The sequence below is a fragment of the Callionymus lyra genome, chromosome 5 (assembly GCF_982586985.1).
Source record: "Callionymus lyra chromosome 5, fCalLyr1.hap1.1, whole genome shotgun sequence".
NCBI classification, from domain to species: domain Eukaryota; kingdom Metazoa; phylum Chordata; class Actinopteri; order Syngnathiformes; family Callionymidae; genus Callionymus; species Callionymus lyra.
The window spans coordinates 14,281,693-14,304,870 of NC_141822.1; the positions used below are offsets into that span (position 1 = coordinate 14,281,693).

A 23,178-nucleotide genomic window follows, 5' to 3' on the forward strand; every position below is an offset into this window, starting at 1 on the left:
TGTTCTTGTATGACTTTATCCCACTTAAATAAACGTGATTTGAACATTTAATCATGAATACTATTTAATTAAATGTAATGACTTTTACTTTTGTAATTTATTACTAATTTAAATGCTATTTAATGTTAATATCTGCCGTTTTATTTGAATGTATCGTATTTTATTAATCTCTTTTTTGGTTCATTTATATTATTTCATTTTTTAAATTCTGTAATGCCCCCCCCCCCCAAAAAAAAAAAAATCCTTAGAGCTGGTTAACATTGTCCTGGCAGAAGGAAGCACACTTATAATAATAATAATAATTATTATTATAATAATTATAATAATAATTATAACAACTATAATAATTACACCCTTTTTATCCCGTAAGTTTTTTTTCTCCGACGAGTGCGCATGCGCTGTCTACATGTGGGTCACGCGAAACCGCATCACACTATCCTCCTCCTTCCGCCATGAATAAATGGCACAAACAATATTTTAGCTGCCTCGTGAAGGAAGGCGTTGAGCATCTTTTAAAATTCATTTTCAGCTCAAGTTGTTCTTTGACTTAACATGGATGTTATTTTCTGTCGATTGGCAGAAGGAGATACTCTTGGGACCTGCGCGGTGCTGAACTTGAGGGATTAGTTTTTATCTATGCAGCCCAACCGCGGAGGCTGACTGCGCTGGGATGGGCTGTGAGGTGTCCAAGATGGCAGCGTCCTGTGGAGTGCAGCGACTCTAGCAGGTAAACAGGTACGATTGTGAATATTTAACGCGTTTTTATCGGGGTAAAAACTTGCATCCGTGCCCGTCCTCGATCCAAAGACCCGTTTTCTGATCCGCTTTAGTGTCACTGAAACCCGGTGGCGAGGTGAGCTTGGATTTCGGGCGAGCGTTAGCAGTGGAGTGTTAGCTCCTGGCGGAGGGACTAGTTTTCATGAGAGTCAGTGATGGATGTAGTTTTTGACACAAACAACCAAATGAAAACAAGACACAAACATGTCGACGCCTTGAAGCATGTGCACGTCAAATGTCACTTGCAACCCTGTGTGTATCACCAATGTTGGTTACACACCAAATATTGCCAAACGATGTACGTGTTGTTTTTCTCCCATTTTTGCTGTTTAATTTTCTATTCGTTTAAATCTCTGCTGCTGGTGACAACTTCCATTTGCTTCACCAGCTCTCACATTATTTGAATTCTATATAGAGAAAAAAATATGTATTTTATTGACGACTTACATTATTGATAATGATAGTCAACCTAAACTGATTTAATTGTACTCGCATCAAATATTTGGGCCCCTGCATTTCTCTATACACTAAAAATGAACAACTATTTCCAACTAAACCTTCCTTAAAAAAAATACTATGTTGTTTTAACAACATTTCTAATGAAACGTTTCTGATGCTGTGTCTAAATATTGTTGCAGAGATGCTTAAAAACACATAAAATGTTGAATAATATGATTGAAGAGTGTGTTCTCTGAGGACCTCTATTCCATTGACCTTGTGAAATTACAGATGTTTATTTTAAAACACTAGTTAGCAAGCTAGACCAGGGCTCGCCAACCTCGCTACTCCTATGGCACTGTGTGACCCGAGGGCCTGCCATCAGTTTGTTACACACTTCTGAAATGACTTAATATATAGTATTATGGAAGATACATTAGAAGGATGGATGGATAGATGGACCCTCTGGAGATGTTTTTTGGGTATTTTAGGCAATACAAAAAAGCAAGTCATCATGCAATAATCAGATTTTTTATTTTTCTATAATTTCTGATGGGGCAACAGAAAAGGCAACACAAAATCAAACTTAGTCAGTAAGTAAGTAATGTTTATTTGTAAAGGAGTCTTTCTAGATCAGGGTCAAAAAGTGCTTTAACAATCAAAAACAAAACACTATTATAATATATCGTTTAAAAGGCCAAGACACATAAGACAAAACACAGGAGTCCCAGAAAATTAAGAAAAAGGCTGCACAAATAAAAATGTCTTCAGATGTTTCTTGAAGGAGTCAGTAGATCATCAAACACAGAGGGAGAGGAAGATCGTTCCAAAGCTTAGGAGCAACAGCCTGGAAGGATTTCTCTCCTCTGGTCCAGAAGGGTGTGCACGGAACCATCAAGTGCTCAAATGCATCATTAAGTGCTACTTCTTCAGTGTTTGAGGGCCCTTCGTGGGTGAGCCTTGAACTAAACGTTCAACACAATATTATGTACAGTTATGATAAATCAAATTGACTGTTTAATTTCAAATAATGTGCCTGAAAATTGATGGGTTTTTTTTATTTCTGGTTAACCAACAATGAAAAAAGCAGCTCATAAAATAGATGCGGAGGGCTTGAGGTTGTGGCAACAACATAACCAAGCACAAATTTGATTAGTGTGTGTAAATGAAATCAGCAGAGCTGCTAAAAGCTTCATTGTGTCCTGTGCGTTCCCGAGCTGCATGAGATCACACGACTCTGACTCTTCCTCTGTAACGGACTTTGACTCCCAAAACAAAATATCTGTTTTTAGAGTTATGGGGGTGCATATCTTTTCTTTGTTGCCGATCTTATTTAAATCTAAAAAAGATGCCTAACTTTTTCTTTATTTAAAATGTTTGTTAACTGTCTTTAATGAATTTGTATTTCAGTAGAAATAGACCTTAAATTAAATGTACATGCACAATGGATCAAATAAAATATTGGTTTGCCATCTATTGAAAAAACATCCATTATGTTTCATATCTAAGTACGTTTTGTTTTGAAAAAAGGCGTATGCTGAGCCGTACTAGATCGAGAGTGAGCAACACATTTTTTTTAAATGTCAGTTTCTCGGAATTTAAGCAAGAATCCAAACCAGGATGATTAGTCTTTCTAAGGAAATTCTGCATTGCTTAAGGGGAATCTCTCTTTGACCACATTGTTAATTTTAGAGATTCTTTTGAACAAATACAAATGTGCAATACGTCATTGTTAAGAGTAATCTTTTATAAAATGTGGTTTAACTTTTAATGATCGTTTGCGTCATTTTGATCTGTAACTTTAAAAGGCAGAGCAGTTCATCCCTTTTTTTTGGTTGTCCCTCTAATTTGTCTCTGTCTTGTGTCTATTCTGGTTGTGGGATGAAGGGGTGCCTGGAGACCTTATTGGTGGGTGGCCCCAGGAGTCCTCCAGGCAGGGAAGGTACAGCACAGTAAGAGCTTGTGACAGGAGACGCTGCCTCCACCTCCAGCACTTCCACCATGGCCAGAGAGCAGCCCAGCATGGGGGAACTCCTCCCTCTCTTGGAAACCTCTGACCTCCAGCAGCTGGATGAGATCCGGGGCCTTATCAACGAGCATCTCAGCACTGGTAGGGGCCACATGGAAGCTTTGCAAATGCATTTCAAATTGGTGCCATTTCGTAATCTTCCCCTGTGTTGCTAGAGCGAGGCTCGATGCTGCTGAACGGGCTGGTGGACTATTTTTTAGAAACCAATTCTGCCCAGGCCATGCATATCCTGTGCTCAGTAAGAGAACCACATGACAAGGTAATCATCTCGCATCATTTTCCTTATTGACATGAATGAAAAGGATAATTTAAAATTATTGTCGACATGTTTAAGTGATATTCAGAGTGACTCAGCAGATTTTTCTGCAACACTTTTCTTATATCAGGATAGTAAATATTTATTGTATTTCTGTACAGATAAAAATCAAGATGTAGCAGGTGAAATACATTTAATGGAAAAATGTAACATGTATATACTTTATGAGGATTTAAGTTCACACTCTACCAAGTTGCATCGATGCTTTAGCTGAGATATTTAGCCTTAACTTTCTGGATTTTGTAAATCAGATAATGACCATAAAATCCAATGTTTGTTTATGCTAATGATATTATGTAGATCTTTGATTACATATTTATTATAACGTTATTATACATTAAACAAGTGATTCCTGATCAAATTATCTGGGACATTATTAGTAGAGCAAATGAAAAGTAAAAAAATAATGGGTGGATCATCTTATGATATATTTGGTTTTTAATAACATAACTGAAAAAATATTTAGTTAATATTTGCTGAATTTTATAATGGATTTCAGTTATAGATTTCACTTTTAGCAAATGCTTAGTCATCCAGTGAAGCAGCGAATTGCAATATTTGAAGTTCTCTTTGTTACATTAAGAAGAAGCACCTTCCTGAAGATTGCAGACGTGCATATCAAGTACATTTATTGTCCATTTATCATAGTGACAGTCAAGAACAATGCTGCTAAATATTTATGTGATTTAAACATTTTAAAACGCCTGAACAATTTGTCTTAAATGCAGCACCTTCTGGACAAGATGAACGACTGTATGAGCAAACAGGCGTGTCGGCTGCCCACCCTCACCCTGCTCGGCCACGTCATCCGCAAGCAGCCGTCCTGGATCCACAAGATCGCTCGCTATCCTCTTCTGCTGTCACTGCTGAAATGCTTAAAGGTAAACGATCTCCTTTATCATTGTGGAGCAATTCAATTGTCTCACACCTGGATGGTTCTTACTTTTTGTTTTGTTTATTTGTCAGTAAATCCGTGTTGAATTACCTTTACATTCTCTTGTGTCCTGGCAGACTGATACAGATGTGGTGGTGCTGATAACTGGCGTGCTGGTGCTGATCACTCTGCTGCCAATCATCCCGCAAGCTGGGAAACAACACCTATGGGAGTATTTTGACATATTCGGTCGTTTGGCATCTTGGAACCTCAAAAATCCTGGTAGGAATAACGATTATAACCAGAACAATTTTAACTTCTCCGATGGTCAGTGGATGTATTTGCATTTGAAAGTTGATCTTGTCCGTTTATTTGCATTGACACTTTTTTTCTCGCGCCGAACCAGGTCACGTTTCCGAAGTGTACCTGATCCACCTGCATGCCAGCGTCTACTCCCTCTTCCACCGCCTCTACGGCATGTACCCGTGCAACTTTGTGTCGTACTTGCGCTCGCATTACAGCATGAAGGAGAACATGGAGACCTTTGAGGAGGTGGTGAAGGTAAATTGCTGCATTTAACTTTGAAATCCCAAACGTTTCAATGCCATAACATTGCAAACCTTCCATGCAGCCAATGCTAGAACACGTCCGTATACACCCTGAGCTGGTGACGGGGACCAAGGATCATGAACTTGACCCCACAAGGTAAGCCAGATCCTGCATGCCCTTGAGACGCACAGTTCCTGCTCTTCTTGACTCCTCTTTGTTCGTTTTAGATGGAAAAGATATGAAATCCACGATATCGTCATTGAATGTGCCAAAGTGTCTCTAGACCCAAAGGAGGCCTCTTGTGAGGAGGGATATGCCAATATGCCTGACAACCTTTACCCACAAGTCCAGCTGCGACCTCAAGACTGCACCTCCAGCCCCTACACGGAACTGCACAGCAGCTATGGTCAGTATTTTATTTTTTGTAAAGCTTTCAACTTATATTATCCATGTGTTAGTTCTAATTTAGAACAGCATTGCAGAAGCAACGGAATCATTTCATTTGTTTTATTAATCATTTAATCCAATAGTTTTTTGCGTTGCATTTGTTTTAAAAATAGATTAGAATTAAATATTTAGATTTTTTTTTTTTTAAACAGTCTGATATTGTAATTCCATTAATTCTAAATGATATATATATATAAAAAAAAAGACAACCTACAAATGCAACCTTTCAATATACAAATTATTTTAGAGTTAAATTATTGAAAAAATATTAATAAAAGTCATAAAATATTTTTATTTCAACCATTCACTATTCTGATGGCACTGGTATACTCCCATAGTAGACGGAATAATTCCTAACTCGGGTCCTAAAATATGTCTTTATGTGACTCAAAAGTATGAGGTGTACGTTGACTCAGACGGGTCCATTAAACCATCCAATATCTAACTGAAACCTGTACCTCGTACCATAATCGTGGAATGTTTTTGTGGTATAGAAAATGCATGCGATGTTGTGTTTTGTTTTAAATGAAATTACAATTAACATTCTGGTTTAAAAATACTTTTGCCTGGTTGGGACAAGCTTTGGGGGACACGCACTCTCATTCCCAGGAGCAGCGACATTGATCAGACCGTTTGTCTTCTCGACAACAGGAAGCTCTTCTTCGACCCCGTTCTCGACTCCCCGGCAGCCTCTTCCCCCACCGCTGTCCTTGCCCCCCTTCTCAGGGACACAGCACTCGTACCGCAGCCCACAGAACTCCAGACATCAGGTACGATCATCCATTACATTCTCCATGCTTGTCGAGTTGATCTTCACACCTTTGAATCATGAATCAGGCTTGATTTTACTACAAAATGTTGTTGACACTAAATAAATAATGTCAAATATCGTTGGCTTATAAAAACGATGAGCTATTTGAGTAACCCTCAGGTTGTCAACATGAAATCTGCTTATTTATTTAAATGCTGTTTTTTTTTCGTTTTTTTAGAATTCCACTGGTGAAATCACCTCTACTAGTGGGATTAAAGATCCGTTGTGGAGCCCTTCCTCATTATGTGGCATGGCAACACCCCCCTCATCCAGAGGCATGTCACCCAACCTGGAGCACAGTGCCTCTCACCTTCCCAGTCGCTTCCATTGCACTTCTGGTGAGATTAAATCCATATATTAACTTTACTGATAAATTCAGCCACATTTTTTTGATTTCATTTTCCTCGTTTTCCATGCGAGTAGGGGGGAAAGGAACGCCGGCCTCTAGCACTCCAGCCACCTCCTCCCCACCTCCCACTCTGTCGGAGGACTTTCCCATAATCTCCTTGCCAGCCAGCACAGTCCAGTCCAGCCCACCCAGAAAAGTATGTTCTCTCTCTTCTCACTCTTTGCACAGTCAGCAAATGTAATTTTTTTTTCACATGATTTAAAATGGAATGTAAGATTGAGAGAAGGGGCGTCGATCACACAAGTGGCCAAAATGCCTGATCAGTCTGAAGGTTTCGAAATATATGTAATTGCCAAACTGTGATGGGAAATGTGAGAATAATTGTGATGTAGTGAATCTTCCTAATTATCTCGAGTTTGTTCTTCCATCATATTTCTTTCCATTGATGTCAGTTTTGCTTTTATTGGAAGTCTCTTTTGAATTGTTGACTTAAAAAATCTCTCGTTGCTTTTACTGTCTTAAACACTGACGTATTTATAGTAAAAATATGAATATTAAAATAAATCTGTTTTTGTTTTAATCCAACCATCTTGCAGGCCAAATTAAATTACTCTGTTATCAGATATGGCCCTTGGCCATGTGTATTTCAGACTGGAGTGTCGTAAATACATATTTAAAGTCCAATTGTAGCAATAAAGATGAAGGTGTTGCTCAATTGGTACAACTTTTGACATCAAGCAGATGTGAAGTTAAATGATAACAGCAGGACAACCTGAAGGACTAAAATGCAAATGAAAAAGTGAATGGCTCTAGCATGGTTTTCAGGAGAAAAAAAAACAACTAAAAAATGTATCTACATAACCCATTTTCCCAGGTTTAACCCACATATAAAACGTGTATTAAATTGTTCATTATTTTTCTGGCATCATTAGGATCGGAGGCAAGGAGAAAGTAGCAAACCAGCGCTGGTAAGACAAGAGCCGGTGAAGGACACAGAGAAAAGTGCAGACGGAGCAGCAAACAAAGGTGACTGGATTTATCTCTTCTTTTTTTTTTTAATAACGTCATATTGTGCTTGTTGTGTTCACACTTTGGACAACTCTCTTCCAGAATCAGACCTGGGAACAGCTGAGAATGTTTCTATGACTTTGACTGAGCTGTCGGTCTTTATGAAGAAACAAGAGTTGGATCTGCAACTGCGAACAGAGAAGGAGAAGGAAGAGGGTAAGTGTTTGGAAATACTTAATTTCCTCTTAATGCTTTATTGCAAATGCAAATGTAGGTTATATTTTAGAGCGTGTATTGGCAAGATGATACAGGGTCAATGATGCAATTTAATATACATATATAATTGCCACAGATTAAGTAATTTGTATTTATATAGCGCTTTTCCAGGCCAGGGTCACAAAGCGCTTAAACAATCAAAACAATATTCACTAACACAACACAGGAGTTCCAGGAAATCAAGGAAAAGCCTGAACAAATAAAAATGTCTTAAGATGTTTCTTGAAGGATTCAGTAGTCTTCATCAAGCGCAAAGAGAGAGGAAGATCATTCCAAAGCTTAGGAGCAACAGCCTGGAAGGATTTCTCTCCTCTGGTCCTAAACCGTGTGCGAGTACCATCAGTGGATTCTGATCCACAGACCTCAGAGCCCGAGCTGGGGTGTAAGTCTGGATCAGATCACTGATGTAAGGAGGAGTCTGACCATGAATAGATCTGAAAGTAAGAACCAGAATTTTAATCTTGATCCTGAAAGAAACTGGAAGCCAGTGAAAGTTTTAAGGATCGGAGAAATGTGAGTTCTTCTACTTGAGCAGGTCAGAATTATTGCTGCAGAGTTCTGAATCAACTGCAGGCGAGACAGATCCTTCTTTTTTAAACATGAAAACAAACCGTTACAATAGTAAGTAAGTAAGTAAGTAATATTTATTTATATAGCGCTTTTTGAGACCAGGGTCACAAAGCGCTTAGACAATCAAAACAATACTCAAAAAAGTACATACTTTAAAGATCAAGATAATACTGAGAACAACACAGGAGTTCGAGAAATTCAAGGAAAAGCCTGAACAAATAGAAACGTCTTAAGGTGTTTCTTAAAGGAGTCAGTAGACTCCATCAAGCGCAAAGAGAGAGGAAGATCGTTCCAAAGCTTAGGAGCAACAGCCTGAAAAGATTTCTCTCCTCTGGTCCTGAGCCGTGTGCGTGGAACCATAAGTAGATTCTGATCCCCAGAGCCCGAGCTGGGGTGTAAGGCTGGATCAGATCAGTGATGTAAGGAGGAGCCTGACCATGAATAGCTCTGAAAGTAAGAACCAGAATTTTAAAGTTGATCCTGAAAGAAACTGGAAGCCAGTGAAGAGTTTTAAGGATCGGAGAAATGTGAGTTCTCCTACTTGAGCGGGTCAGAATTCTCGCTGCAGAGTTCTGAATCAACTGCAGGCGAGACAGCTCCTTCTTGTTAAGACATGAAAACAAACTGTTACAATAGTCCAGACGAGAAGAAACAAACGCATGGATTACAAGCTCCAGATCATGTTCTGACAACATTTTCCTAAGTTTAGAGATTTTTCTCAGTTTCTGGTCAGTTTTCTGCAGTGTCGAACAAGAGACATGTCTTTATCAAATAAAACACCCAGGTTTCTCAGGCTCAGTTTGACAGACTGACCTAAGTCACCCAAGTACTGACTCAACCCTGGAATCTTCATCAGGAGCAATCACCAGAGTTTCAGTTTTGTCCACATTTAGCTGTGTTTTCACTCGGCCATTGTTTGATTTCTAGCAAACAATTGACTAAGCTGTTCAGCCTTTGGGGCTCAGTTGGGTCAAAAGAGCAGTAGAGCTGGATGTCATCAGCAAAAATGTGATAAGAAACATCTGGAAATCTCTGAACGATTTTACCGAGGGGAATCAAGTACAGCAAAAACAAGTAAGGACCCAGAACAGAACCTTGAGGGACTCCACACAACAGATCTGCTGATTCAGACCTCATTTGATTGGAAGATACACTAAAACTGCGCCCAGAAAGGTAAGATGAGAACCATTCTAACACAGACCCAGACAGTCCCACTTCATCCCTTAGTCTTCTCAGCAGGATCTGGTGATCAACTGTGTCAAAGGCTGAGGACAGATCCAAGAGCACCAGAACAGTGAATTTACTCGAGTCAGCCGACATCATGATGTCACTGGACACTTTCAATAAAGCTGTCTCCGTAGAGTGATGTTTACGGAAGCCAGACTGAAACTTCTCATGAATGACGCTCTGATCCAGGAATAAAGACAGCTGCTCAGACACCACCTTCTCCAAGATCTTGGACAAGAAAGGGAGCTTAGAAATAGGCCTGAAATTACTGAGGTCAGTCGGGTCTAAGCCTGGTTTTTTGAGCAGAGGCTCCACAATGGCATGTTTAAATGCATTGGGAAAAACCCCTGTGGAAAGGGAGAGGTTCACCATATTGGTAACCCAGGGGCCAATTATATCAAATACTTTGATAAAAAGCCTACAAGGAAGGACGTCATCTGAGCAAGAGGAGGGTTTCATCTTGTTCACTAGTGCTGAAATATCACCCAAAGATACAGCAGTGAAGGATGACCAAGAGGAGGAGATGGGCTCAGAGACAGTAGGGGTTCCCAACAAGGGGGGAGAGATTTTCTCTTTGATCAATTTAATTTTGTCAATGAAAAATCTCAACAATGCATTGCTGTCAGCTTCACAGAAGACAGGCGTGATTTGAGGAGCAGGAGACACAAGAGAATTAATCGTGTCAAACAAAACTTTGGGGTTTTTCCTATTTGCTGCTACCAGTTTTCTGATGTAATCAGATCTAGCAGTTTCTACCATCTCATTGTAAGAAGTCAACAGATCCCTGAGGTGAAGTCTGTGCACCTCAAGTTTAGTGGACTTCCAGAGACGCTCAGTCTTTCGACAAAGTCTCTTCAGACTCAGGAGATCTTCATTTGTCCAAGGGCACCGTTTTTTCTGAATTTTCAAGTTCGATTTAACAGGTGCCACTTGATCCAGTATTTCAACACAATGACCAGTGAAACAGTGAATCAAACTGTCCACGTCTGGGCAGTTATCAAAGGAAAGAGCGTCAAACATAGCAGGAAAACTGTCTGCAGTATCGGCTGAGATGACACGCCTCTGAGACCTAACTTTCAAAGGCTTAGGTTCAGGGATGAAGTCCAGGTTAAACAAGACAAGAGAATGATCACTCAGATGGACATCATGTACAGATACATTAGAAATGGCCAGGCAAAGAGTAAAAACTAAGTCTAAAATGTGGCCTTTTTGATGAGTGGGTTCAGAAACATGTTGCTCAAAATTAAAGGCTTCAGTTAAAGTTAAAAGTTCTTTAGCAGAACAAGATGTGACGTCATCAACATGAAGATTAAAGTCTCCAAGAATAAGAACAGATTCCATTTGAATAATGGAAGATAAGAAGTCACTAAAGTCTTTCAAGAACATCGCCGCAGGACCAGGCGGGCGGTAGATTGACACACAATAGAAAGGTCTTGTAGAACCAACCAAGATCATCTGAGATTCAAAAGAAGTGAATTCTTGTGTCTGAATCACTTTGCAAGAACAACTCTCCCTAAAAACAGTAGCAAGACCTCCCCCACGACCAGAGAGGCGAGGCTTCCCCAGAACAGCGCTCCCTACTGGACAGAGTTCGTTCAGATGAATAAACTCTTCCTCTCTCTGCCTCAGAAAGACATAATAAATCCAAATTTACTCTTGTGAAAAGATCATTAAGAATAAAGGATTTATTAGTAATGGAGCGAACATTAAGAAGTCCCACATTCAGCACCGATGACGTCACTGACAAGTCCAGGCAAGAAGACACAAACGCATGGATTACAAGCTCCAGATCATGTTCCGACAACATTTTCCTAAATTTAGAGATTTTTCTCAGTTGATGGAAAACGTTTCTGGTCAGTTTTCTACAGTGTTGAACTAGAGACATGTCTTTGTCAAATACAACACCCAGGTTTCTCAGGCTCAGTTTGACAGACTGACCTAAGTCACCCAAGTACTGACTCAACCCTGGAACCTTATCATCAGGAGCAATCACCAGAGTTTCAGTTTTGTCCACATTTAGCTGCAAAGTGTTTTCACTCAGCCATTGTTTGATTTCTAGCAAACCATTGACTAAGCTGTTCAGCCTCTGGGGCTCAGTTGGATCAAAAGAGCAGTAGAGCTGGATGTCATCAGCAAAAATGTGATAAGAAATCTCAGGAAATCTCTGAATGATTTTACCAAGGGGAACCGAGTACAGCAAAAACAATAAAGGAGATGACAAGGAATTTAAAGACCACATGACCCTTGACGAAGTTATTTGTCTGGAAACCAAACTATGTCCAAACGTCAGCTCTAAAAGCTGCTGTAGTTAACTGTATCCTCTCATCCTCGGTTATCGCTGGGATCTCTTGTGATTTCATAGTTCCTTTAGAGCAGTGGTTCTTAACCTTGTTGGAGGTACCGAACCCAACCAGTTTCATATGCGCATTCACCAAACCCCTCTTTAGTGAAAAATAAAATATGATTTTTTTTTAGACATAGATATGACATAGATATGTATATTATATGTTTCTGTATTCCCCGTCTAAAGTGTTCCTTTAGTTTTGCCGGTGCGAAACTAGAGCTGCTCATCTTGGCGTTGCAAATCAAGCAGATAGTACACTCACTCCCATCACATTCTGTGATACATGTGAATCCATGTTGTACATATTCATCCGACCACTTTCTTCTTTTTCCCAACAAAGCTAGTATGGATTAAAATATTAACAAAGAAATCACACCACGTACTACCACAGTTGCACATTGACTACTGAGCGCACTAAATTCACCGCAGCACGGACTGTAGCATGATCATCTTCAGCCAGTGATGGCCAAGCGGGGTCCGTCATCACGAATTTACACGATAATTCTGGTGTATCCGAACCTCCACGGCGGAGGCTCTGCCGAACCCCTGAGACCGACTCACCGAACCCCTAGGGCTCGATCGAACCCAGGTTAAGAACCACTGCTTTAGAGGCAGAGGATCATCTAGCGGCAGGAAGTTTAATCGTAACACAAAAATGATCAAACACCGTAAATATTTGTTAATTCTAAATCAAATTTTTTATTATTTTATTTCAAACACATTATATTGAAATCCAAACCATAAAAGAACTAATATAAAAGTAAAATGCAATTTAAAAACAAAAAAAGCTAAATTAAAAAGAAATTAATTTAATTAGATACAGTGTTGTTTAATGAATGTTTTGGTATTGTTAAAATAAATATTGCAATATTTAAATGTATCAATATTTTCTTACACCTGTAGTTATAATTGATCTTTTCCAGCTGCTATCACAGAGGAGCTTCTCAAGATCACAGAGGAGAAACGGGAGCTGTCCGGCCTCCGAGGCTTTGACTCCCCTTTTTATCACACCACTGAGATGTTGACGGGCTGCCAGGTGCTGGACAAGACTACCTTGAACCTCCAGGCCGCCGCCGCCAGCAGAGACATTCACCACATCGTATCAACTCCCGACAAAGCGGAGAACGCTACAAGTGCCAATGCTGTCGGAGGCGAGCGACGGCTCAAAACGGAAGACAGCAGGGGTTCGGCCAACACCAGTCTCGAACATTCCTGGCAGTTGGGGTTCACCCCCATCGACGACCCCCTCCAACGGAGTCTCTCCGTCCCAGATGAAGAGGTGGGCAAATACGGGATGTTCTCCCCGAGCCTGTGCAATAAGACCCAGACACAGGTGCCCTACGAGCTGCTGTTCGACTTGGCTCTCCCGCGGAGAGCCTCACTGTTTGTGGGGATGAAGACGACCGAGCTGGTGCACAAAGCCGCACTGGAGAGACTGTCGCAGCGAGAGGAAGGCCTGGAGGACGGGGACGAGGAAGGAGTCGCGTCTGCTTCGCCGCTGGAGGTGCTGGATCGCCTGGTCCAGCAAGGGAGTGACGCTCACGATAAAGTCCTCAAGAGGTGAGACACCTTTTATTCTGAGACTGATCGCCCATGTTTTTCTGGTTTATTTCTTCCCTTTTTTGTTTTTAACTTTACATTGACATTCATACTTGAAATTGAACAATCTGAGCTTTTTTAACTAAAATGTTATTTTATCCATTTGGCTACATTTTCACACAAGCACCAAGATTGCACATACCACTGTCAAGGAACCCTACTTTTTTTTTTTAATAAACATTAATCAAATTAATAAAACCTCTTTCTAACCTTCTTACTCATCAACTGCAAAACTACATAAAATTACATCTATAATGAGGCAATTTGACTTCAGTAAAAAAGTGATTTATTTCATTTTTTATATGGAGTTTTATTTCTATGTGCGTCGTTCTGTGTCTTCTTTCCTTTTTTTGAGCATGAGCAAGGGATATTGATCTGTTCCTAATGATAATAAAGGCGCTAAAGGTCGCCTTACATAAAATGAATGTGAGATGTGAATTAAAATGGTTAAATGAGTTCATGTTTCCAAGTTCAGGTAGCAGTGAGTTCTAGAGACTGGGAGCAGAGCGGCTGAAAGCTCTGCTCCCCATTGTGGTGAGGCCGGCTGGGGGGTGGGCAGACAGGTGTATGGAGAAGGAGGATCTTGGGGAGCTGGAGGAGATCAGTGAGATATTGGGGGGCGAGATAGTGGATGACTTTGAATGTAAAGATGAGGATTTTATATTGTATGTGTGATTGTGTCGGAGCCAGTGGAGCTGTTGCAGTAAAGGAGTGATATGATGGAGGGAGGGGGTTCTGGTGATGATGCGGAAAGCTTTGTTCTGGACCTGTTAAAGTTTATGTAAACATTTTGGGGGAGGCCGTAGAGAAGGCAGTTACAGTAATCTTAACAGGAAGTGACGAGGCTGTGATAAGGATGTGGCGGCAGTGTGAGTGGTGAGGGAAGGACGGAGGCGGTTGATGCTGCGCAGGTGGAAGTAAGAAGACCGGGTCATGTTATTGATGTGGGATTGGAAGGAAGTGTATTGTCCAGGATGACACCCAGGCTCTTAACTTAGGGGGGAGGGTATGAGACCAGTTGTCACTGGTTAGAGAGAAGCTTTTGGTTTTGGATAAGTCGGACTTGGTACCAATGAGGAGGACCTTGGTTTGGTCAATGTTTAATTTGAGAACATTTTTTGGGTGAACCAGAGTTTTATTTCAGAGAGGCGGTCTGTAAGGGAGGTGGGTTGAAAAGACCTCCCTAAATCGAAATAAAACTCCTACATTCATACCTTACACAATTGTTTTTTTGTTTTTGTTTTAGAGAACAGACAAAAAAGCATACAAAACACCACCTCTAGAGATGCATTAATTAAATTTTGAATCAATACATGAATTATTTCACCATATGACATTGAAAGTGTGTATGAGACAGTTTTTAAATGGCATGTACAGTAAAGGCTACACATACATGTGCAACTAAACCTGAAGGGGTGTAAAGTAACTTGTTTTGAAAAGGAATACAAGGAGTTAATTAAATGCACCTTTTGCTTTGTTTCAGTTTCAACTCCATACACACACAATCTACTAATACACATTCATATGATTGGGAATATTGTATACTGTAATTTATCTTTCAACTCCTAAGTATTATATTTGAAATGTCCTTAACAAAATGAGCTTAAAACAATAATAGGAAATTCACTCTAGTGCCTGTTTTCAAATGTTTTCACCTTCACCTGATGCGTATTTGCGGTCGCTTAACAAATAACGAGTTTATCCATTGATTTGTCACAGATTACCTTTGCCAAGCAAGTCGGCTGACTGGACGCACTTTGGAGGTAAATCAAGTTCATTCCTTGATCCTCGAGTTAAGCGCTTGGTCCGTCATTCCGAGCAGATGTTTACTGAACATTACCCATTTGTCACGAGTATCGAGCAGGAAGTTTGTTGCCTGACACAGATGAGTGGTTGAGCTCCGACGTTGATTCAATATTTGAGGTATTTACATGTCCACTTCTCGACCTCGCTACAATCGAATTTTCCCCCTCAGCAACCGTGACCACAAAATGGAAATGTTGTTTTATTTTCCAAACTTGTTGCCAAGAGGGATTCAACTCTGACTGATGAGAGTCATTCTCGTTGGCAAGACTGCTGAAGTCTCGGAGCGAGTTTTAGGAACGATTCCACAGGGCTGCTGCTGCTGCTGTGTAGACTGGAGATTAAATGTGTAGATGTGTAGATTAAAATGAGGATCCTGTTTAACACAACAATGTAGATGAAAGACTCTTTATTTTCTTTTTTTTCCCTTGCAATTATTACTTAATACTGTAGAAACGGAGTGTGAAACCTAATCAGACAAGGGCATAAATCTTTTAGCAGTTTAAGTCGCGGGCGAAACTAAATGTTAATTAGCCTGACAGGATTTTTTATATTATCTTTTACAACGGTCTAATCCAATTCCTTCCCTTCAGTTTAACTCTTCTGGAAGTCTCGGTATGACATCCTTAATCAAAATTATCATTAACCTACTTTGTCTTTTACCCACCAATCCATCCGGCCACAATAAATGACTGTGAGGCCTTAAATATGCCACCTGTGCTATATTATACTGTATACGTTGGCATTGAATATGAACTGTTCCACCATTTATGAGGTGGATATGATAAAGCAAAGCCTTAAAATCAGGATATTTACTCGGCTTAGAAAAGGTATATTGAATCAAGTCAAATCTTCTTGAAACAAAGTGATTAGAATCACCTGCACTGTGTTATACAGTGTGAATTATAAAAGTAAGGTTTCATGATTTTCAACCAAGACATCATTAAAAAAAAAAAAATGACCAAAAGACTATATAAATCTATATGTATGTGTGTATTGGCAAGAATCTGTCACTACGATATGTTGCTATATGTTATGATACTATAGTAACAAGGATATTTATTATTTGTAGTATTGTCGAGTACTTGACTCTGGTGTTGCAGAATTTACAGTCCACATGACTCTTGATGAAGTCGTAACTGTTTTCATTTGTTTCGAAAACCAAAATATGTTTAAACATCAGATTTAAAAGCCGCTGGAGTCGACTGTATCCTCTCATCCTCAGTCATCGTCAGGATCTTGTGGGATTTAATTGTTGCTTTCGATGTGGAGGACGTAATCTAGCGTCCAGAAGTTTGATTGCAACAAAAGAAAAAAATAACCGCTTCGTATACGCTTTATTGAAGTATTTAAGAGAAGTAAGAAGTACGATAAAAATGAAATATGATTTAAAAAAATTAGTAAAAATGTACTGCTATTGATACGGTATCGTGGAAAAAATATTGAAGCCTATCTGACATTTAAAAAGAACTTTGGGCAGTACTGGACATGGACTAAGTGGCTTATCCTCCAGCCGTAGTAACTTGGTTAACATGAAGTATACTCGATGTTATTCGACTGTCATTCCATTCGTCTCCTCAGGCTCTGCGCCGCTGGACGAGCTGCACACGCTGCGCAGCCAGCTGCTCCTGCTGCACAACCAGCTGCTGTACGAGCGCTACAAGAGGGAGCAGCACGCCATCCGCAACCGACGCCTCCTCAGACGCATCATCAACGCTACTGCGCTGGAGGAGCAGAACAACGCCATGGTGAGTCCGAGACGCCAGGCAAAGTTTTCTCCTCGTTGCCCAAAGACCTCTTAACATCTGGGTGATGACGGGCGACTGTAAAATCTGTCTCTAATCACGTTTTTTTGTCATGTGTAACAATCTTAAAACTAGTGCCATGTTACAGCGGTGTGCAAGAGTTTGGTCACCCCTCTAAGATTTCATGATAATTTGCTCTAACTTTATAAATGAAGGCAAAGTTTGACTATATTTTTTTTGCGGCTCTCATGAGGTCAAAATTGAACATTTAGAAAGTCTTCTTACAGTTAACAATTTTATTTTGTATTTATAATTGTAGTAACTCTAAATACAACTTTTTCTAGTTCTTTAGTTTAAGACTTTTTTTCTTTCATTGGCAAATATTTTATTGGAATATTTATTTATTTTTACTTACTCATATTCTGACTCTTTGCCCCTCACAACAGTCACAGTATATATAATGTGGCCCTTAAGGAACTGTAATTGCCCGCCTGCCCTTGGTAATGGTGACCTGAACCGCTCAGGTGATGCTTTGCCGCCCAGCCAACCAATCACAGCTGGCCATTACTTTTGACACAGCAACATATACACACAATTTATTTAAGCGACTTATCATGGGTCACTAAATAGAGCAGTGTTAAGAAAGACATGGCAGTTCCCTGTTTTGTTGGCACTATGTATGGTGGGTTTCTCCCACTAAATTCTTTGTTACAAATGATGTATTTGAACAGCAGATAAAAATCCAGGCACAGCCACAGTAAAAAAAAAAGAAGAGAAACTTTGTCATTGCAAATAATTATCGATATAGTGATACCGTGTTGGGTGAACGCAGTATGGCGAGTGACCACTGTACAAACATCATTAAAAGTGTGTATTCATTGTAAATATTAACGGGTATGTTTGTGCTGATGTTTGAGTGCAGAAGGACCAGTTGAATCTGCAGAGTGTGGACATCTTTACTCTGAGGGACAGTCTGCAGGTAGAGCAGCAACGCTACCAGCAGCTTTGGGATGACCGGGAGACGGTGGTGACAAGGTTGCACAGTCAAATCCGTCAACTGCAGCAGGGCCGAGACGACTACTACACCAAAAACCAAGAGCTCCAGGTCTATTTTTCAGACTTGTATTCTGCATTAAAGTTGATCAAGCAGAGCAATTTTTTTTTTTTTTTTACATTGAAGCTAATTTGTTTTTCCCTTTCCAGAGCAAATTACAGGAATGTCAGAAGCGGATGGATGAACTGGAGGCAGAGCTTCAGAGGGCCAATAACAAAGTCTGTCACACTGGACACCTACTCAACCAGATGACTATCAAGGTAAGAGTCTTATATTGGGAAATTGTTAAAATATGGATATTTTTATTTTGTACACTCGTGTGGTCAACCTCAATCACCAAAGGGGGCAAAACATGTAATTTTAAAGGTAGTGTCTGTCTGGATAATGTGTGTTTTATTTCTTCAACAATTCTTCTGTAAAATTGTTGAACTCCACATACTCTGTAATGATATCTTGTTATTTTTGGAAGATAACATCTCTGTTAATATTTGTCACATCCAACGGTGAATCATTTGTTGCCTGTGTAAACTTGACTTATCGGATGTGTCCACATCGTCCTGTCTTGTCTTTGCGTAACCATGGTGATGCCCTTCATTGCTCTATTTTTTTGGATCATTGGTTTGGCTGTTGGTTTTGTTTCCCCCCCTTTAAAAGTGAACTCTGGCAATTCTCGTTGAGCAATGTGGCCTCACTGAGAAGATGTAATGAACCAAAGCTCTGTTCATTGATTCGTCAAATACTTTTCGACAGGTGTTTTTTGTTTTAGTAATTGCAGTTTTGCCCTCATTGTTTTTGTGTGTCCTTCAGCTGAGCAACAGCGAGAGCACCCAGCAGCAGATGAGCTTCCTGAACAAGCAGCTGCTGCTCCTGGGGGAGGCCCATAAGCTCTCCATGCAGGAGCGGCACCTCGCTGGTGCCGATAATACCAAGGTGCGCTAACAGGAAGTGTGTGTGTGTGTCGTCTAGAGTAATGCAGAGTTGCCATACTGAGGTGAAAAGAGCTTCACTAATTGGGTTTTTTTCGGGGTTAAGTCAAATACTGGTAGTAGAAGTTGTGACAGGTGATGATATACTTTTTAAAAGATGTAATTCAGATTGCATTCACTTGTCTTTTTATTTTTATCTCTTTGTTTTCCACTTGTTTATAGTCAAACTGAGAACGTAAAACCGTTTTCTTTAACGTTTCTGTTTAAGACGAAATATAATAATCGTCAATTGTCGATAAACTGGTTAAGACCTTACCCCAAAAACAACAATTACAACAGAAGTTTATTAGCAATGAATTATTTAGTAGTTAGTTTGATGTAAATTTTGACCGACCTTAGATATCAAAGTTACTACAAACTAATTTTTATATATTTATTTGTATTTAAAATCTAGAAACATCAAGAAATATTGCATAAAAGTCAGACAATACATATTTTTTATTTAATGTCATTACAAGAAGTTTGAATTAAAACGTTACTATTTTCTCTAAATGTGAATAGTTCAGCATTAAGTTAAAAAAGGACAAAGGTTTTGTTCAAATGGAAACGTTCAAATAAAGATAAATAATAAAATTCACTTTGAAAAGGTTGTTGACACGTCATCATCATGGCATGTGTAGTTTATATATAATATTTTGGCAAAAATGGATGATGTTAATTTGACTTTATCATGCCTTGATTTGTTTTTATTTCTTATTCATAGGTTTAAATTCAAACTAGATGCATTAATCCAACATATTTTCTCAACTACATTCAAGGCAACATATGAGCATCTGTCACCTGGTGTTTACGTGCTTTCACGATTTTGATGGGAACATTTCTATCGTGTTATTTCCCAACTCCACAGGAGGCAAAGATGCTGCGGTCATCGTATGGGAAGGAGGTGGATTCTCTGAGACAAAGTCTGCTGGTGCAGGCCCAGAAACTGGAGGCTGCACAGCAGAGGGTAGCTGAGCTGGAGACCCACCTGTCCAAGAAGGAGCACCTGATCGCCGAGCAGAAGAAGTTCCTGGAGGATGTCAAGGGTCAAGCGAAGTGAGTCTAGCTTCTCACTCATCGTTGTTCAGAGTTTGCAGTGAAGCGTGTGACGAGCGAGCAGGTGGTGCAGGACCGAGGTGTGAACGAGTCGACCGTGTTGATCCGAGCATGTGTCCCTGTTCCAGGGTGGAGCTGCAGGCCTCGGACAGCAGGTATCAGGCTCAGAGACGAGTCACTCAGCTGCTGCAGACGGAACTCCTGCAGCTTTACAGTAAAGCAGAGATGGAGGCCCCGGCCAGCAATGCCAACAGCTCCCCAGCAGGGGGCAGAACTGACCCACACGCTTCTTCTGACTCCAGGTCAGTTTAAAAATCATCTAACTTCCTCCTTGAAGTTCAAATATTTGCTGCAGTCCAGAACATGTTTGTCTGATAGGTCAAATCACCTTCATATCACACTTTAGATGTAGTAACTTCATGATTCAATGTGACTGTAGATAAAAAGGTTGTGGGAGCAAGTCCTTCCTTACCACGGTGGACAAGGTGTGAATCACGCATAAGCTAAAATCTTTTTTTTTTTTTTATTAAAAAAGGGGACATTTGAGAAAAAATAATCTGCAGTTTATTTATTAGTATTACATTTTTGTTAAGTCTTTCATTTCATCATGAACAACTTAAATTTAATACAGGAGCGTGAAATATTAGTCAGACCCGAACATACGAACAGTTTACTTTATTGTTTACTCTGTTTTCGTCCTCCTTCAAACATTCCTTATACATTTATTTCCTTAAACAATAGTTTAACTTTTATTTATGCTCTCCAATCACTTTTTGATTACAACACTGCCACCCCTTTCAACAACCCTCTCATTTAACGGGGATCTGAAAAGCACCTGAGATGCTTTGCCGCCCAGCCAACTAATCACAGCTGTCGATGACTGTTGACATTGCGACCTAGACGTATGTTTTACAAACGGTTTTGTAGCGATGAATAAATTGAATAGTGTGTAGAAAGGCATCATGGGAGTTCACCATTTTATTGCAACCATAAGTAAGACTTGGTTCCGTGGCCGTTATGTTTAATTTAAACCAACCGTATAAGGAGCCACATATATTGACTTGGCTGCTGGGATTTTGCCTCTCACTAGTACATTTCTGACGAGTATTGATCAAGTGATTGAAAATATTTTTGATCCCCGCAGTGTGTCGGCGCCTGATGGAGCCAGTAAAGTCCATCCTGTCGGGGAGGGGGACTACAGTGGTCCGCACGACCCCCTACGGAGCAACAACGGCAGCACTTTATCCCCGAGCAAAGTGAAGGCGAGTCATTCTTCGAAGGCTGCAGCCAACTCCATGAACGGCAGCCAGGACAGCGCCCCGCCCCTGCTGGTGGAGCCCTCCCTCTCGTGCCCCCGCCCGCGAGCCCTCCTGCCCCCCTCGGACGCCCCGCTCACCGTGGGCTCTTACCCCAGCACCAAAAGCTTCCTGGGCATGAGGGCGCGCGAGCTCTTCCGAAACAAAAGCGAGAGCCAATGCGAAGAAGAGCCGGCCCCCCTGGGCGACCTCGCTCACGACCCGAAGACTGAGACGTGCGCCGACGCGCCCCGACCCCCCGGTTCTGATTCTCAAACGAATGCTAGTTCATCCATAGCATCTCTGCCCACCGGCCCTTCCGCCAAGGATGCCCACGAGCCCGTGCAGCGAGCCTCGAGTCAAGAAAGCCCCCGTCGGAAGATGGGGGCCGGCAGAGGGCGAGTCCACGCGGGGCGAGCCCGGCAGCAGCAGCTCAAAATCATGGACTACAACGAAACGCCACAGGAGCAGAGCTAAAGGTCACGCCGCGACAGACTGAAGTTTGGACGATCGAGAGCAATATCAGCAAGTCAGAATTCAGTGTTACTTGTTCCATTCCTATGTGTGGACAACAGGATTGTGCTTTTTCTTCCTGCATTCCCCAGAAGGATTCATGTGAATTGAGCCCGATCAAGCGTATTTGAAATGGGATTGTATTGAATCACATGGAAAATACATGTGATGTTAAAATCTGGATTTTAAATGGGTTGCCTTATTCTTGTTACAGACACCCTGACTGCTGTGCACAATGGCAAGCGCACACAGAAGTGGTGTTGTTTGTGTGTGTGTGTGTGTGTATAAGGGGGGGTGTTTTTTGTGTTGACTGCACATTATGACTTAAAAATGAGCCGTTTCAGTATCCTGTGAGGAATACCCCTGAATCAAACACTGTGGCTTTAAGAAAACCGACCAAACCCTCTTCCAGTTTGTTGTGTTTTAGGTGGGAGTTGATGAGACGTGTTGTACCTGCTGTAATACAAGGGGTAGCATCCAAAGTAATACCTTCTTTTCCTCCATTTTTCCTACTTGTTTGAATCGAGTACGAGGACCAAGCGTTGTTAAAGATGATGATTCTTTATTTACCGTCAAAGAGTTCCCCTCTAAACGGACAGTCAAGACGGATGTGACCCTATTTTCTACTTACAAAAGAAAACGAAGAAATCTCAATCCTGTTGTCCACCTGGAACTCCTGCTGTCATCTCCTTCTGCCTCGCTATCTAAAAAAAAAAGCATGTTCCATCAATCCACTTCAAACGCCGACAATAGTAACTGAAGCAAACGGACTGAAGGTACTTTTGGCACAAAGCGAACGGACCCTGTGGACGAGGATCGGCGGTGAAATGACTAAAAACAGCAGTGGCTTGTGTTTAACTGTGAACAATAAAGGTGGTCTTTCAATGTTTTGCACTACACTCGAGTGAGCGGTTGGCTGATGTTTATAACGATTAAAAACGACGCTACTTCTAATCGATAAACGTTTTTAGAAATGGTCTTACTCTAGTATTTGTCTTGTTTTTTTTAATGTACTTCTTAAAATTAAGGTATGAAACTACTTTCACTATGTTTTTCGATATTACTTAAAAAAAAAAGAAGTTATTTCCATCTAAATTGTGTCAAGATACTGGATTTTAGACTTTTATCATGAG

The 23,178-nt window shown here is 40.6% G+C and overlaps 1 protein-coding gene across 3 annotated transcripts; it reads left to right on the forward strand.

Annotated features, from left to right (window-relative positions):
• The first annotated feature begins 493 nt into the window (after positions 1 to 493).
• tsc1b (TSC complex subunit 1b) lies at positions 494 to 22,944 on the forward strand. 3 transcript variants are annotated; one of them, XM_087791064.1, is made up of 22 exons: positions 495 to 735; positions 3,103 to 3,325; positions 3,400 to 3,503; positions 4,289 to 4,441; positions 4,572 to 4,716; positions 4,841 to 4,995; positions 5,066 to 5,139; positions 5,211 to 5,389; positions 6,082 to 6,200; positions 6,420 to 6,579; positions 6,665 to 6,786; positions 7,523 to 7,616; positions 7,701 to 7,814; positions 12,939 to 13,575; positions 15,334 to 15,377; positions 16,999 to 17,165; positions 18,085 to 18,267; positions 18,366 to 18,476; positions 19,024 to 19,146; positions 20,050 to 20,237; positions 20,366 to 20,539; positions 21,382 to 22,944. In XM_087791064.1, exons 2-22 carry the CDS (start codon positions 3,217 to 3,219, stop codon positions 22,007 to 22,009), a joined length of 3,783 nt encoding a protein of 1,260 aa, XP_087647190.1. In that variant the 5' UTR covers positions 495 to 735; positions 3,103 to 3,216; the 3' UTR covers positions 22,010 to 22,944. The 3 variants fall into 3 exon arrangements, with proteins under 3 accessions (XP_087647188.1, XP_087647189.1, XP_087647190.1); XM_087791062.1 differs by having other exon boundaries at positions 494 to 735; positions 7,523 to 7,814; XM_087791063.1 differs by having other exon boundaries at positions 494 to 727; positions 7,523 to 7,814.
• The last annotated feature ends 234 nt before the right edge of the window (positions 22,945 to 23,178 follow it).